Below are 18,105 nucleotides of genomic sequence, written 5' to 3' on the forward strand. Positions count from 1 at the left end.
TAGCACCCAATGCGTGGTGCTTTCTTCCAGGCAGGCCACTGCGCCTGCCGCCATGGCCCATTTGAGGTCGAAATAAAACCGGTTTCGGGACCGCAGAGGCAGGCAGGCAGGCAGCACCTGCCCGCTCCAGCAACGCGTGCCGCAGCTCTGCCCTCCCCGGGCGCAATGGCAGCGGGTGGTTCATACCAGGGAGATGATCCCGCCGAATGCCGCCACCACTTCCCTCAGGAATTGGGCGAGGCCGCGCCGCACCGGGCACCCGCTGGCTGCTGCCGGCCGCTACAGGTAGGGCAGGTCGGCGGCGCGGGGGGCGCTGGGATGTGTAGTTCCGGCGGGCGGGTGGCGCGGAGGCGGCTCGGCGGTGTGGACTACAAGCCCCAGGGCGGCGCTGCGCGGCGGGGCTGTAACCGCACTGGGGAAGGAGGCGGTGGCGGGAGGAGGTAGTTCCTGGTGGCGCGGCCCCGCGGCTCGGCGCGCCTGGGGGCGTCCGAGTGGAAAGCTGTCTCCAGCCGCTAGGCAGCTAGCAGAGAGCCCCGACCAGGGCGGGGGGGAGATGCGCTTTACCCTTCCCTACAGCGGCAAGCCGCAGCCGTCCTTGATTAACAATTAGCTGGTTCCCTAGTCACCCCTGGCAAGCAGTGTCCCATGCACGCTGACCCACTGCCGGCAGCTCGCTAAGCCGGCAGCTGACGGCTTCTCCCGCGGTGCTGGCGTGCGGGTCGCTTAAGCCATGGGGAATGGGATGAACAAGGTAACGCTGCTCGTCGTTGTCGCTGTGCGTGAGTGCATGTGTGCGGGCGAGGCGCGGCGGTGGCCGCGGGTGGTGGTATCTGCCCGCGCCCCCTCCTTTGTGTCGCCCCTGGGCGTTGAGCGCCGCCGGGGCAGTCCGCGGGCCCCCGCGTACAGAACAAAGGCCAGGGCAGGAAAGGCTCTTCCCTTCGACTTCAGGGGTCCCCCGCCTCGCTGCGTGGGGGGAGGGAAGGAGCCCCGGCTGCGCGGCTGCCTTGGGGCGCGCCTCTCCCAGCCGCAGCGCGGGCAGGCGGGAGGGGGCCCTGGTTTCGGTAGTGCTCGTCCGGGCTTCCCCTCCTCAGGCGAAGCCAGCTCACGGGGTTGGGGGCTGCCCCGCGCCCCCAACGGTCGCTAACAGCTGCAAACTGCCTCCGTGCCCCCTGGCGCTGTGCTCCGGTCAGCCTCAGCGCCGGCCCCCTCACTGGCGGGGTCCCCCGCTGGGGCTGCCATGGCTGAGCCGGCATCCCCGGCTTGCAGAAGGACCCGGAGCTGTCAGCCTGGCAGACCCATCGTTCAACTTCTCCGTCTCTTGCTCCCCGTCCCTGACCACCCCTACCCCCCAATCTCCGTCCTCCCGCGGACCCTCGAGGGTCTCCCCGGGCAGGCCGGTGCGAGCGCCGAGCAGCCGGTGTGTACGGGCAGTGGCCAGAGGGCTGGCCCCCGTGCTGGTGGGACAGGAAAGCGCTTGGCCCCAGTGGGGATCGCAGCGAGGAAGGAAGATGGATCTGTTTTGCAAAGGGTGTTGGCTTTTTGGCAGTGGGGGCTTATTGTAAGCGCTGATTCCCCTGGCATGTCGTGGTTTGTATCAAGGGACAACTGTGATTTTTCTCAGTGTCTCCACCTCTGTTTTAAACCTAGGTTTGAAAGTGTGGTGGTGGTAACTAGCCTTTTATATATAGCTTATTGTGAGGAACAGGAGTTGAGTCATCTCTTCTGTCAAACATCCTGCTTTGGGTACTTTGGGAGTAGCTTTGCTGTGAGCGTGGCCTCTGACAAAGCGGAGAAGAAGAGCTAGAAATACCTGCTCACGAGTTGTCCAGGTCTGACATCTTTGCCCCTGGAAGCCAGACTGGTGAATGTGCAGAGTGCTTAGCGTGCCACCTGGGAGGTGAAGCCTTTTCATCCTATGGATCAGAAGCATTGAAATAGACTCTTTAAGCAGGGGAAAGATCTGGTTAGTTAGTCCAACCAAGTTAGGAGGTAGAACCTCCCTTGGTCCTTTCCATTTTTTATTCTAGAGTCTGGTGATAATGTTGTGGTAAGTGGCCACTCCTAGAAGGTTAAGGAGAAACACAGTTGGAGAGACTTCTTTTGGACTTCTGCTATGTTTGTAGTATTCTTCTGAGAATGCCTGAAATTATCAACACGTTTAGAGGGACAGGATATGGGATGCTAAAGTTGCAGTCTCGGGCAGGGGGGAAACAGACAGTTCTCAATTCTTTGCTGGTTAGCACTCTTTTGTCTGCATTACATCTTCCTATGGTACTGTGTGGGCAGGAGTTGGCAATCTGTGACTCCAGGCAATTTGGTTATTTTAATGCTGTTAACTGTTGCCCTGACACATACCGACTGGAGCTTTCAGGACAAGCATAGTACTACTTTTATTTTTCCTTCTTTCTTATGATGGTATCCAAGAGGAAATATTCAGCAGTTTTCGGAAGAGCTGGCTCCTTTAAGGAAGCTACAACCGCATTGGGTACTGGCCATCAGGGTTATTTTTGTAGGGGTCCCGTGCATAAGTCTGGTACTTGCCACCTTCAGAATGTGCCCCTGGATCATCTGTTCCTTTTGATCTTGCGAGTCAGTGACTGTTGGAGGGGCAAGGGAAGGTGTGGAGTCATCAATGCTGATTTTGGGGCATTTGCTTGACTCAGTGTAGTCTATCAATACAAATTACATTAGTTTCAAACTGAAGTGTGCATTTTGATTTTTTTTTGTGGTAGAACTATATGCAGACAGTAGGAGAAAATAAGCAGGTTATCTGATGGTGGATTATTTCATTTAGGGAATCTGTTTGTACTGATGCCAGGGGACGAGGATTAGTGGTGACCTGTAATGGGTACGGTAAGGAAAAGCTCCAGGGCTTGCTACAGCTGCTGTGGCTGCTCTTGGATGCTGAGCCCTTCTCAGTGGCATGGTCCCCCCGTATTTTTCTGTCATATGATATTGATGTATTTCATAGCAAATAGCAGTCGCACCTGACTTTCTGTGGCCATTAGTGCTGATCAAGGGCTGGAGGCCTTGCATTCTTTTTAGGTGGGTTTGTCTTTTGTTGCTAGTTTTCTCTGTAAAATTAGCTGTGCCTAGGGTTTTTTTTTTTTTCCTTAAGCCCACCTGAGCCTCCTGGCTTTTCCTAAATTAAACTGAAAGCACTGGTTTATAAATACTTTTCTTACTCTGCTCGGAGGAAAATTGGCTAGTGAGTGTGTGTTGATTTGGCTACTATTAATTTTCAGTGCTTTTTACATCTTTTAAGTATAGGATGAGTAATGGGGTCTGACTTGGGAAATTGTTTGGCCTGATTTGCCTTCATGTTTAATGTCTGACTTGTAGTCAAAGTTCACGCTGAACTGTCTTTACAAATTACAAAAGTGTTTTCCTGGAGCTGAAGTCTAGTGGCTGGGATGGTGACAAGAGACTGCAGTCCTTAGATTTGATTATCTGTGAACAGCATATGCTTAGTAAAGAGTGTTTCCTGGGTTTTAGTTCTTGTTCACCCTGTTAAGAGTTAACTGCCTGTTACCCATGCAGACTTTTCTGAAGGGTTGAGTGTTATCTCTACAGAAACACAGATAAGCCCCATTCGTTATAGAAGTTGATGCATAAGAAATGTAAATGAGTGTGGATAGTCAGAGCTGATGCAACCAGTTCTATGGAAGCCAGTGAAGCTGCACCAGTTCGCGTGAGTGGCAAATCCCACTCCCTGACCTTTGCCACTTGCCTGTACCGATGGACAAAGTGGGCTTATCTTCTGCTTTTACAGAACCTGACCATCTCCACATAAAGCCCAATGAACTCCTCTGGAGCACTGATCAGTACTAGTGCATCTAGAAGCAAACATTGGGCCAGGAGTTAGATGCTTTATTATAAGTGTATGTCTGCATAGGAAACAGCAGCAAAGTAGCCCTTGAAGCCATTTTCCAGAGAGGTGTGTTTTCAGGAAGGACTTCTCTGGACTTCTTTCCAGAGAACCATTACCAGCTGGAGCAGCTATCATCCATTGCAGGGCTCTGCCTTTGTGCAAGGTGGAGAAGGTGAGGTGTTTTCATGCGAGGTACAAATAATGATGGGTGTCTCTTGGCTGTGCATTCTTCTACATCTGTTATTTAGTCCATGGTCATTTTCTCAATGTTTCGGGTCATATAAGGAGGCTACTGTTTTTATTCATAAAGCAGTGGTTGAAAAGTTCACAAAAACAACCACCTTATTTTCCTTCTCTTCTGACTCCCACCCCTTCTCTCTCACACGCCCCTAGCAGCCATCGGCCTTCATTTTGCACAGCCCGGAGTTGCAGTTACTGAAGGCAGTGTGAGATGACACAGCTGAAAGTTCCCAGCCGTAGTCTAGTGCCGAAGTATTAGTCAGCACGGCATGAAGATTCACTTCTTTCCAGGTAGCTTTCACCCATAGTTATGTTTCTTGCTTCTAGAATGACTAGGACAACACGCGTAACATGTGTTTTTGGTTGCACAGCGTCCTAATTTCCTATCTAGCATACAGCATTGCTTAATGATGCACAAATGCAAACTTCTGGACTTTTCCGCCTTTGCCAACAACAATCTAAGAAGTCTATTTTTGCAACATCAACACCCCCCAGTTTCTTGGTATTTTCAATTTATAATGACTAACCTTAATGACTGTGACTGGAATTTAAGCTTTTTATCCTCTCTTGAGAGCACATATTCAATGTAGAAATAATGTCCTGGAGTCTAAAATGCTATAGTTTACAGTAATGGTGATGTGATTTGAGATTTGTGCTGCACATAGGAAACACCAGATAGCTATTTAAAAATATCAGACAGGCTTTTTTTCATTATTTATTTTTTTTAAGCTTAAGATGAGGGAGCTGGCTGGGGTGATCTGATTGGTGAAATTCATTCACAACTTGAGTCTTCTTTTGCTTTAGAGCTTGTTTCCTGTTTGCAGAATTTGGGCCTTAGCAATGGCCCTTGGGTACTCTACTCTCTGGAGCAGCTACAGGCTTCTGATTCCTGGCCTGGAATGGTAGCCTTTGAGGGCTGCACTTCTAGCAGAGTCATCAGGTGTGCTTAAAATAATGAATTTGGCCATGAAACCATGAGTGTTGTGGATGCAGAAAGGGACTGCAGAATGTTTTAAGGGTTCTTTTCCCTACTTGATAGCCTGGCATTGGAGACTGCCTTGCTGATTTCTGATGCTTTGTAAGAATGTTGAATTTGTACAAATGAAGAGGGAAAGAAGGAGAAGGCTGTCTGAGCTTATCTGTGCAAAGCTTCCCAGTGTCTGTTTGTGCCAGACTAAAGGAACATTTTCTTACCTAGCTGGTGTTATCAAGCAGCCCTTGATTTGTAAGCAGTTCAGGGTACAGCAAGGGTCCCAGAAAAGCGGTCTTTCTATATGAGTGGTGGAATTGAGTGCTCTGGTTAGAGCTGGTATAAGAGAGATCATCCAGCAAAGCTGAGAAGGAGGAATGTTTGCACAAAGTGAAGCTGCAGAGAGTGTGAGAAGTGCTCAGGCTTTCTGTTTTCAAGGCTAGATAAGTAACAGTGAACATGATGTTTTTATCGCATGAAAGCCCTGGAGTTAAGGCAGCTCATAAGCTATTTTGCAGCCCTTCTACCACCTTGCTAACCTTTGCGTGGTAAGCTGGGTCGCCTTTCAGTGAAACAGAGGCTGGGGTGATAATCCCCGATGAAAAGTCTTTCATGACTTTCGGAACTTCACGGCTGCGGGGCTGAGCAGAATGGGTGGAGTTTTCCCTTTAAATAGCTGTGCCTGAGAGCCTGTTGCTGCTGTTGTGGTGACACTTGGGTGTTGCTAAGGCTTTAGGAAGTCAGCGCTGACATACCTGTATTGGTGGTATGCTCGGCATGCACCGAAGTAAATGGATCGTATGGTTTCACCACTGCAGTTCTGGTCTCTTCAAAGGATATGGGTGTGGGTCAGAGACTTCAGGTGGCAGAGAACAGAATGCATGGCCAGAAAATGTGGTTTTGGTGTGCCTGGGGTTTTTTCATGGCCTTACTGCTGTTCCCAAGTTGGGAGGGTTATGAAAGGATGGGAGGGGTAGTGCTGCAGTGTCACCTGCCTCTGTGTGTGTGTGTGCGCACACGTCCTCTGACTGCACAGGCTGGTCCTCAGGGTGACCTTGAAACTCCCCAGTTGATGTCTTGTAACTGAGCACTTTTCAGACTTTAGGGAGCTTTGGGGTAAGTGGGCAGATCTGGGAGAGAAACACGCAACGTGAGGACTTTCATCAGTTCTCTTACACAGAGATTTCCTCTATGGAAGAGCCCCACAGTGCTGCAGCTCTTGACTTGCATGGCTTTGCATTTCAGAAGACTTGAAGGATGTCGTTTTGCAGTGCTTTGTCCAGCTTGCTTAGCAACCTTAGGCAAATCACCTTTTTTTTATGAAGTTTCATCATTAGTTAAATGAGGGTAACTCTTTTCCTGCTGTGGGGGGGAGGGATGTGCTGTGAGGCCCACTTGGTATTTGTAAACCACTTTTGCTATCCTTGTAGAGCCTCCTTTGTGTGAACATCCCCATGATCAACAACCCCTGGCTGCCAACAAATGCTCTCAAAGTGTGGAGTACCTAAAGCTATGTAGTTTGAGAAGGTTGCAAAGAGGCACAAAATGTTGTCAGCACTTTTTAGATTGTGTTTGACAGTCTGCTGAAGTAGTATGTTCCATCCTGTATGCAAATTGAACTTTGTCAAATTGTCTTACCACAAGATATCTGTATTTGATACTATATTTCTTTCTCACAGATTCTGCCTGGCTTGTTCGTTGGCAACTTTAAAGGTAAGATCAGTTTTATCATTATCTCTAGGATTACTTAGCAGGGGCCTTAAGGTGTTGTTTTAAAGGCCTATGGAATTCACTTACATCTCTGCAGTTTCTTTAATCCCATCTTGCTTCACTTCTGGATGCACCTGGTAGCACTTAAAGAAGAACTTGTCTGCTCTCTCATCCATGCGCTGTTCTGCAAGTACTTTAAGAGAAGAAAAATGAATGCCATCTCCTCGGAGCATGCTTCAGCTGGAATTCCTAAACATTGGCCTGCCTTAAATGATTCCTGTGCTTGGCAGGCAGGCAGGCCGGCCGGCCTGTGAGCCAGACAGATTCTTTGTAAGGCTTATTTCAGCCTTCCGTATAAGTAAACACTTAGTATGCCTCCTGCTCGTTGCTTTCATTATTTTAGTTATTTATAACAACTGCTAAAGAGTTCTGTTAACACTGCTTGTGAGACTGATAGGTCTCCATATTGCTGTCTGACCACTGATACTTGTACTATCTGTGTCACAGATGTAATATTATATGGATTTTTTTTTCCTTTTTTCACGAGGCTTATTTTTTGTGTACAGAAAGACAGAACCATATTTAGAAAACACAGGAAACTTCATGTAGGCATCCAAATAAATGACCTGTTCTGAAAGCACCCTGTTAGCAGCAGTTTGAGCTGATTGGCCCTACTCAGAAAGTAAACCAGTTGTGCCCATACAGTCATTTTCATACATGTAGACTGTTTCTGCTATGTTTGAGTACAAAAACAAAGCAGGACTCATAGGGGCTATTGCGATATCCTGTCCTTCCTGGTCTGGCTGATATCACGGTGGTCTACTAAGACTGGACAACATCTGCATTAGATGGTGCTGCACCTCCTCTCTGCCTCATGCCCCCTTCTTCTTCCCACCCCATCACAAAACCTGTGAGTTCAGTGGGTTTTGCCCAGTTTACTTTGCCTCTGCACCTGCTGACCCATGTTGCTGGTCCGGTGCTTGCTGCCCCTTGTGAAGTGGAGCTGATCACCTTGAGAGGCAGCCCAGAGGTCCATGTGAAGTTAAAAGCTGCCTTTTGTCAGACTGGATGCAAACGCAAGTATATCAGCTTGAGGGGGAGTTAGTCATGCCATGGTAAGGGAAATGAGAGCAGAGAGGTGAGTTTATACTGGTGGAAGTAGGTAATGAAAGGAGAGGAAAAAAGCGAGAAAAAAGGAAAACAAGGGGAAAAAGGATAGTTTTGAGAGCACTTAGACATAACACTGCATGGTTGGCCAGTGACAAAACTAAGTTGGTCACAGCCATGTTGCTTCCTCATTTTTATTTATTTTATTTCATTTTTTTTCCTGTCAAGAAATTCAGGAGAGGGGTAGGATGGGAGGATGTTTGGTAGTGGAGTCCTTTAGGTTTCAAGCTGTCTGGCAGGATGGGCTCAGGGAAGACTGCTCTCAATCTGCCCCTCTCACTGTGGCCATCCAGTAAGCCCTTGGTAGTCCAGCCAGGGGAGCAATACTTAGCCAGAGCAGCTTGTTTCTTGGTGCAGTTCTGGTTTTGGGTGATGAACCAGCTAAGGGGAGTTGGCCAGGGTTGCAGAGTGAGTCAGCATCTCTGCAGAAGCCGCGGCCTGCGACCCTCTGGCTGGTGCTTCTCTGGCCTCTCAACTGTGTGCCTTGCAAATGGTGCTTAAATGGCATGTCAGGGCACTTCTGCGCAGAGTAGAGGCATGCACATGTAGGTGGTGTGAAGTGGGCAGTGCTTCTGGAAGTCAGGCTGAAAAAAAAAAGAAGAGGCTGAAATGCTTCAGCTGCTGCCATAGAGTGTAAGGGTGGGTTGGCTTTAATCCCAGTGTTTGTGTTTGAGGTTCTGTTTATCAGATTGATTTAGAACACAAACAAAATGTTCATTTATTTATTGCTATGACCTTTGCTTATAATGCATTTAACCATTATGTTCTACCATCATGAGTATCTGTTGTTATAATCTTAAATTAGCTCTCATACCTGGAGAGGAAGAGAGAAGGTTGGTGTTACAGTACTTCACTAACACAACAGCAAACTTTCTGCATGCCTTGTTCCTCAGCACCTCCCCGCTCCCACCCTACTTAAAAGCAGTTTGCATGAGCCCATGCAGTGAGGTCATCCCAGTTAGGAGCAGGGTGCTGGTGAATCTCCAGTGTACTTTCCTGGAGGAGTTTAATTGCCAAGTTCTTGGGGCATCTTTTGATGTGTGGCACTTCTTGAAAAAGCGACTAATAAATTTTGAGACTGCTATAAAGGGGATCCTTGGCTGAGAAATACTCAGCAGAATATATAGCTGGGATTGGTCAGAGTATCCCAGTTTGGGCAGTTGAAATGTCTAGATACTTTCAAAGACACGGTTTACACAATTATTTTGTGGAATGCACGTTAGAGCAGGCTCCTATTTCTTCAGCTTGGGACGGCTAGCTTGAGTTGCATAAGGTGACATCTTGTCAGTAAGAGGAGTAATACTGAATCCCTGGCATTGTGCATCTCTCCCGGACGTAGTGCTGAGGCTTCCAAGCACGCTCGTGGCCTCTGTGCAGGGGGGTAGTAGAGAGGAGGGAGCGTCTGCAGAAGGCGGGTCAGGGGAATCTCTCGCAAGTGCTCTGATCTGCCCTCTGGAGGAGAGCTCTTCACGCAGCGCGGGCAGGCAGGGTTTCCACAGCTAGGTCAAAGTAACTCTTCTACGCACGCTCCTGTCTCCCTGCTACGTGGGACACTGGCAAACTGGGAATAGGCACAGTTGTTCCAGATGGGTGCCTTCCTGCTGAGCGAAGGCAGGATGTTAAACATGTTAAACACTGTAATCCTGGATAGCTGTTGTCTGGAGAGAAGGTATTCAGCGGTTGTTCTGATTGGGGAATTATTATTCAATATTCAGCAATATTTCTACTTTATGTATAGGGTTTCTTACCGTCTTTTTAGGTGTAACCAACTTAAAAACAATCCATGACAGACAGAGCAAGTGCAGATTCCTCTGCTGAGGAGATCTCTGACTGAGAGATAAACTGAGTCCCAGGAAAAGCTTGTGAAATAAATCTGTGGCAGCAAAGGTTTGTTGTCTTTTGCTACTCAAACTTTTAGGCACATAGAATGAAAGGGGCTTTTATAACCACCGTAGCATCTTTAGGATAGAAATTTATGTGTAGTCCTGATATGGAAAACACTGAAGAACATGCTAAAAAATCCCCCCAAGTCCACATAACTTGAATGTGTCTCTGGAAAACTCCTGAAAAATCATAGCTCTCAGCATGTCTTTAAGTGCTTATTATCTTGTAAGGTCTATAAGCATGATTCTGCTTATTAATAGCATGTTAAAACTGTGTTATGTTGCTGGGAGAATGTATTTGAGATTGGACAGCTAGAGGGCAGAAAAATTCAAGAACCACAGTTGCCCATACGAAATACCAAGACTTGAGTTTGGTCTAAATGCCCAGAAGAAAACTAAGCTCTTGGGCTTCTTCACTGAAAGTTAATGAGGAGTTATTTCTTTGCAAGTGGGAGAGTGGTGGCTAAGAGAAAAATGAGGGAAGAGAAAGAAGTAGTTAACTCTTCTTCCTGCCTCTAGTTTGGCGAAAATTTTGGATTGTTCCAGATGTACCTTACAGATGAAATGTAGTCTTCTCAGAAGACAGAGTTTATTGTGGGATTGCATGCTGGCATGTCTACTGCATTGGAAACCTGATGTCCCTTGAAAGGCATCTGTGCTCATGATGAAAATAGGTGCTTTGTTCCTCAAGAGACCGATATGACAGGGCTTTTTCCCTGCTTGTCTGCACAAATAGAAGAAAACCTGTTTCTTCTGATAGGAGGCACTAAATGAATGCTTGTTTGGTTCCAAACCAAAAGGTGTAGCAGTAGTGAGCACCACAGACTCAGGAGTGTTTCCACCTTGAATATTAAAGAGCTTATGTCCTTCCTTATAATCGTATTTGGAAGATTCATGTTTTTCCAATGGAATATTTGGGGGCTTTTTGATTTGAAGGGGAAAGCCACAATATGAGGCTTAATTCCCCCCAAAGAGTCCAGTGTTGCTGTGGATGAGCTGGAGAGTCTAGGGAAAGTTTCTACCCTTCCAGTTAGTAAGCGTGTATAAAGGCAGTGCCCACCAAGTGGTTCTGCTGTGTTTATATATCCAGTTAATCCCTATTATCAGCTGCTTTATTTTTTGGGAGGGTCGGAGGTGGGGAGTTCCCTTTTCAAAGGTTTTATTTCAGGTACTGAAAACAGATTCCTTTTTTCAGGTTCATTTTTTGAAAGAAGACTCGTATAGGTACTCTTCATTAAGCAGAGTATGGAACCCTTTTTCCCACCTTTCTTGCTCCCTGAAAAGGTCATTCTGAGATGCTTGGACAAAATATGTATTAGAACATAGTGTGAAATGGGGACAGGAGATGTGGAGGTTTTGTTTATGTGCTTAATTTCTTTGTCTGTGTGTCTGTAAGTGCAGATGGACTCTGGAACAAAGCTTTCCTGATGGAAGGCCATTCTCAGTAATAGCTCTTAGTGCTCTGAACCAGTAGAGAGGAGGTTCTCCTTTAGGTAGGTATCTATCTCTAGTTCTCTCCAAAGCAGAAAATAAAGAAGCTTTTTGTTTACACTTTATTTAAAAAAATAATCTAATGATGATGAAACTGTAGTCTCTACATCTGCAGATTGAGACTTTGTACTGTTGTCCATACAGGGCTGACTTGCCTTCTCTAAGCACTTACTTATTTTTGTGGAGATAAAAAAAAGATAGATAATTTTATATTGAAAACTTAAGACTAGCTTACAATGCTGTAGGAGCATGTCTGTCTTCTGAGACTAACAACAAAGTCAGAAATGTGAGCTTTGGAGGAAGAAGGGAGGATGTCTTTAATTTGGGATAGCTGGCTAATGGGAGTAAAGGTGACACAATTAAAATAAACTAATCTCAGTTATTTTGTGGAGACACTTAATCTTCTAAATTCACAAGTGAGTTGCAGTTAAATGTTGCAGATCAGGTGTGTATCATTGTAATGCTTTTTTCTGCTGTTCCTAGCAGGATGCTTTTGTATTTTGTTGTTAGCAGTAGACATGGAAAAGACTCTACAGCTTTTCTTCCCATCTAATGCTCCAAAGGGAGAAATCTTTATTCCTCACCTTGATCTCTGTGGAGGTACTAAATACTAAAGTAAGAGGGAATGGTTGTATGTACATTTGAGACTTCATCGGCCTAGTGTTGGAGTCCCTCAGTCATTGATATGCCTTACTTGGAGTGGCTGGAGCAGTACTGTCTCCCTTTTGCTTATGGGGGATGAAAGCACAATATGCTAGGCTGTTTGCTCCCCAGACACACAGTAAGGCTTCCCAGAGCTGCAGGGAGACAAATTCTGGCACACACCCCCCCACCCCACCCCCCTCAAGTCCTATTTTGATGACTGCCATTGCTTTTGAAATCGAGTGTTTGCAGTTCTGCGTATGAAGAGAGTAAGGTAGGAGTCATAGAGTGAAACTGAGGGAAAAGAAGTGAAGTGTGGGTGTGGGAGGGAGAGAGGAAGACTTCTCCAATGTGAATTGTGTCCTTTTGTGTGAGGAGAGAGTTTCCTGAAGGCTTTACTCAAAAGTCCATGTCAACTGAGAAGTGTTTTGCTGTATGAGAAGGAATATTAGGTAATCTACTGTGAAGAATAATACCATATTTGATGGACCCTTTGGGGGCAAACAAGATGGACTCTAATAGGTTTATTTCATCTTTAAATTTGGAAATGGAGTGTTGCACACAGTGATTTCAAAATGCGAGCCTGCATGTAGTTGTACAGCACTGTGCTGTGGGTAATAGTGATTCTTCTGGCTTTTGGTGGTCCTTTGCATAGCCCCTTAATTTTTTGGGTAATCTATGGTATGAGACCATGAGTGACAGGATAGCTCATTTTTACTTTTGTTTAAGCAGCTTTGTCTGTAGTATCTGTAGAGGCTTATGGCAGGTGCCAGGGGAACCAGGGGAATTTCCCATTTGTAAAGTGTTTGACGTCTAGATCCAAATAATATAGTCATTGTCTGGGAAGCTTTTTCTCCTGTATGTTTGTGATTTGAGTGGTTGTTTCCTAAAGATATTGACGACCTGCTGGTTACACTGGGATGTAGGTCTGGTTTAGCCAATTCCAGCTTGTTTCTGGTAATATCTGAAATCTTGCTGTCTGTATAGTTTTGATGTGTTGAAATTCCTTTAGCCTAAGTCCTTGATTAACTGAAGAACTAAAATAATTCAGTCCTTTTGTGTTGTGCTGTGTCCATTAGGCCTTTCACACTGATTCAAAGCAGTCAACATTTAATCTGGATCACATCTTCTTTTAAAGCTGTTTGCCTTGTGTGGCAAGCCATTTCTTACCATGTAATACTGGTAATTAGACAGTGGGGTCTGGTGGTGCTATATATTGTGCTATGTCTGGTGGTATGTATTAACACAGTGAGTTCTAGCCAGCAGGTTCTGAAATATGCCTTTAGCCTTTGGAGAACAGAAAGCAGTGATTTTTAGGGACATTTAGGCTGGCTTCTGGACTTTCAAGCCCTTGTCTGCTTAGGTGTTCTCTGAGGAATCACAACTGCCCTATAAACTTAAAAAATCTGAAGGTCAGGTGGATTAGAAGACTTCCCCTGGCAAACATTTGTGTTTCTTCTTTGAGATGCTTACTCTGACATCTTTTTAGGAAATTTTAATTGTTTTGTGAAGCTAGACCTTAATTCTGTTTCAGACCTAAGTCTGCTAATTTTCTCCTGAAGGATTAGGCATTTGTGGTGGTTGTTCAGGCTTGACCAGTAGCAAGTGAAATCACTGCAATTTTGACCTGTCTCTCTGTTCTATTAGCCTTAGAGAAGCTTTCATAATTGGATTAGGTTTAAATTTTATTGCCTGTTCCTGTGCTCATGTGGATCTTGTCTATGGAGCAGTATAATTAAATGCCCAATTCATCTTTGTGAGGTAGAGAAGGCACTGAAACTTTATAATAGAGTGGAATAAGATGAAGTAAGAGATGCTAATTGAACTCTTGCACGTACATAAAGAATGTCCAGGTGATGCTATTGTTATTTTTGTACCTAGAGAGAGACAGTTTGAAACCTTTGTGGTCAGTGCTCTTTTTTTGTGTGCAACCAGGCTAATGTGAACAGATTGTATGGGCAGATTTGGAAGGCAGGTGTTCACAAAACTACTGCTGTAATTGCCATGGTGTACTGTGCCGTTCTCAAGCAAAAAGGTCAAAAGTAAATGGACACTAAATTTTACCTGAATTAGTCATTCTTTGAGGTAATTTTCTAGCACATTAATGGTTTAGTATGGGGAAGGTTGCTCATTCATGATAGATGATCTATTTTACCTTCTTTCTCATAGAAACAAACCTATGCTTTCGCAATATCTAGCATCAAATTTTCAGTCGCCCTAGTTTGCTTTCCAGTTTTGAATGTCTGAAACCCTTGATTACAGGTCTAGGAACCACCTTTTTACAACTGCACTTCCTTGCTGTAGCATTGTGCTTTTTCACACATTGCGCTATTTATTGCCTTGATCTCTCTTCAGAATTTAAATTATGGTATGTATTGACTAAATGCACGTTTTACCCTACTAGCCTCCAGGAAGTAAGAATCTAGTTATCATTTTGGTTTGCCCATTAATACCTCAATTCGTTACAGTTGGCTTCACTTCTCAGCCCTGGATATCACAAGGTTTGTCTCCCAAGTGAAACTACATCTCCTGAAGGGGTATTTGTGGGTAGAGAGGAGGTAAGCTAATTCTTGTACAGCTCTGACTGCTTGTTCAGATGGCCATCACCTGCACATGGGCATACATAGACTTACATTTCAGATGCAAAATACATGAAACTTCTGACTTAACATATTCCTGAGTCACTTAAGCTTGTTCTTTATATAGTGTATAATTTGCTTTGGAGTTAGAAGTGTGTCTTCCCGTTACCCGCTCTGATGGTGTTCTAGAACAGCTGCATTTGGGGTTTTGCTTTACTTCATGAAGCTTTAAAAAAAAAAAAAAAAAAGTACAAATGATAAGTGATTTTCAACATGCACAGTGGAAAGCAGAGTGGGCTATTTCAAGAGATTAAAGAAATTCTGTTCCTTTTCTTCCCTTTATCACAGATGCCCGAGATGTAGAGCAATTGAGTAAGAATAACATTACGCACATTCTTTCAATCCATGACAGTGCTCGCCCTATGGTCGAGGTAAGAGGTGTGGGGGACTCAGTGGTAAATACTGACTTCGTTGTTGTTGACTGTTACAGGCATCTTGGGGTTAATTTCTTGTTCTGTACAATTGATGTTTGGAGACTGGTGTTCCTGTGGAAATGTGTGACACCTGTAGTTTTGGCATCCAGTCTCAGATTTTGTTGTTGCTGCTGTTACAACAGTAAAAAATATAAGTGACAAAGGAAGAAGTAATTACAGTGTCAGTGTAACTCAATAGAGGGATTGTGTTACTAATTTAATAGTAAAGGTAAGTTTTCTTCTGTGTGCAGGTCAAACAGAACATAAACAACATTCTCTCTCCCCTTTCTCCATTACCAAACCTCTTTTGTGCTTGGGCCCCTTTCATAGCAGATGGTTGTGTAAGAGGTTTGTAGTCCTTTTCTGTGTAAAATAGCCTTATTTGGGCTAATCATCCAATATAGCAGAGGTTGGTAGGTCTCCAACACTTTACTATGAAGTAGTATTCCCCATTTTACTGAAGGGAAGCTGATTTGAAGAGCTGAAATGACTTGACTTTCTGTGTTATGTTGAGCGGTGAAAGAGCTGGGACCTGACTACATGTCTTACCTTTTGGATTGTTTTGCTCTCTTCTTTACACCATCTTACCTTGGAAGGAGGGGAGTTTGGGAGTTTGGCTGGGCTTTGCTACACCTTAAGATCCTGCTGTGTGATTTTACTTTGGGGACAGTTGTCTCCTTAAATTTGTTTGTCCCTTTTCTGCTTTCTACTTTTCATGAAAATATGCCAAAATAGTGGGTAAAGCTGATGTTAGCTCTCAGGTGCTCCTGCGAATTTCTGCATTTCATTCTCTTCAAGTAAGGTCTTTAGTGAATTCAGTCCTTAAACTACAGAATTTCCACCTCTCCCAGGCAAGTCAATAGGTAAGCTGAACAAAAGGTGTCTCTAATATGTCATGGTTAAAACGAAAATCAAGTTAATAGCGAACTCCGGATTGACCTTGAACTTAAGAGTGTGCTGAAGCAGAGCTTTAGCTGTTGACTTTTATTATTTCCATTTGACTTCTTTTGTGCCTGATGCTTATTAAGTCTGAAATGCACTGAATTTCAAGAGTGCTCTTAGTTGAAGAGATAAACTGGGTAAGGGACATTTAATGTTTCCTGTAGGGTGCTGTTGTCTAAAATGAGTAGGAGCTTGCTTTGTTTTATTATCATGATTAGAAAAGTAGGAAGACTAATTATGGCACAGATAATTATGGCCAGCGTTTCTTGTGGAGGTGGTAGTTTTGGCAGCCCACAAGCCGCCTTCTCGTTTGTGGTGCTGCATCTGTTTGTGAGGCTGCATGGTAAATAGACCTGGGAGCTTTTGTGGGTTAAATATAGCCAAGTCACCATTTCTTCCTCTAGCTACTGCCACAAAAGACATGAAGGATTGTATTTACCCAGATCTGTTCCTGAGCTGGTTTACAATAATGTATCAAAAGTTACAGTGGCATGGGAACAGCTAGTGGCTGTTTGAGGACGGGCTTGCTTTATTCACCTGTGCTTCTAAAATAAATGTTTCTCCAACTGTGCCTTCTGTTTTCTGTGCACAATATATTCCTTTTGTGACAGTGGTCTGGAAAACAACTGTTAAAACTTCTCCCCAGGCCTTAAAGTAGTGGAAGCAAGTTCCATTTGTTTGGGAGCTGATTATTAATTACTTTATCATTCATGGTCTTATTGTGGTGTTTGTGTGCAACTAAATGCTTCTGTTAGGAACAAGAGCCTAGAAAACACTTCATAGGTTGTGTTACTTCCTTTGTTATTTGCATCTTTGTCAGGTTGTAGGTAGGTTTGTTTACAGCCTGTGTATCCACATTGTGCTCAGGGCTTGTTCTCAAGTCCACTGAAGTCAAATGGGAATGCTTTCCCTACGTGTCTCCCTCTTCCCCTTTCCCCCCAGATTTCACTTGTGGAAAAGTTCAGAAATCTGATGTTATTCAGACCTTTAAACATGGAATTGCAGTAATATGAGAATCTCCCCTCCCTGAGATTGTTTTGTGTGTGTGTGAATGTTGATCACCTGTAAAAAGCTGCCTTTTCTTGGACTGCAGTAGTTGCATTTGTCTTTTGCTAACAATATTTTATCTGAAGTATTTCCTATTTAACCTGTAGGAAATGCTGCAAATACTTCATTTAACAAAACTTTCTGTCTGGTGCAAGCTATGGAAGGTGTTTTTAGACATCAGAAACTCAGTAGTGTTGTAGTAACGTGTTATCAAAGAGAATTTGGCCTTTTTTTGGCTGTCTGTGGAACAAGTGAGTATCTGTGCATACTTTAGCTCTCAAAGAGTTAACAAAGTCAGATACTGAAGTTTCAGTAATGGCTGTTTTGATGCAGTAATACTTCTGATACAGCACTTAAAGGTGATGATGTTGGGTAAAGAAATGACCACATGAAAATGACCAGTCTGGCTTCATGGTCCATGCTCAAGAATACAATGCGAAAAAAATAAAAGCAAACGCCAATATGGTGAACACCAACTTGCTACAGTTTTCCACGGCATAACTTATCATATTACCCCTCTCTGTGATGTTACAGTCTTTTACTTGATTGTTTAAAATGCTCACAGTACCTTTTAAAAAGTGTGGTTTCCTCTGTGCTTTATATACCACAGTATTTGGATATATGTTCCTTTAGTTCCTCATAAGTTGGTAAGCTATTAGAAAATGATTGAATCATTTCACAAGAAAGTATTTTATTGGTTTAGGTTAAATAGTGTGTGCCTGTTGTGAAATAACTTAAAAAAGTGTTCTTACGCAAATTTGGTTTCAGGCATTACATTAATGATCATTTACAAACCCTCGTGGATGTCTGATTTCTGGGTGGCTCATTATCAAAGACTGGACTTAGGAAGTTGTGTACTTTCAAGCTGGAATAACAGGAAAAAGTAGGTTTAAAAATAAGTTGGATTCTAAGACTTTTTATGCCATTAGACATTGACAGCCTGCATTAAGTATAAGATATGGAATTGTTCTGTAGGGTTTTGAGGGATTTAGACTGGAAAGAATTTGCTAAAATCTGACCTGAACTATCTTGCAGTATTGCCCCTTAGTTCTTTTTGTATAAACTGTTTCAAGGAAATTTGCCCTCTGAT

General features: G+C 44.3%; 1 protein-coding gene across 2 annotated transcripts in view; it reads left to right on the forward strand.

Moving 5' to 3' along the window:
• Positions 1-442: 442 nt before the first annotated feature.
• The window catches only part of DUSP22 (dual specificity phosphatase 22), a gene marked incomplete at its 3' end in the record, with an annotated part of 79,762 nt that continues 62,099 nt past the window's right edge, over positions 443-18,105 (forward strand). For both annotated transcript variants that reach the window (XM_080609970.1, XM_080609971.1), the window contains exons 1-3: positions 443-751; positions 6,761-6,794; positions 14,902-14,984. In XM_080609970.1, the coding sequence (XP_080466096.1) occupies positions 731-751; positions 6,761-6,794; positions 14,902-14,984 (138 nt within the window). In that variant the 5' untranslated portion in view covers positions 443-730. The remainder of the gene's footprint in view (positions 752-6,760; positions 6,795-14,901; positions 14,985-18,105) is intronic.

This window comes from Psittacula echo (assembly GCF_963264785.1).
Source record: "Psittacula echo genome assembly, chromosome: 2".
Classification (NCBI taxonomy): domain Eukaryota; kingdom Metazoa; phylum Chordata; class Aves; order Psittaciformes; family Psittacidae; genus Psittacula; species Psittacula echo.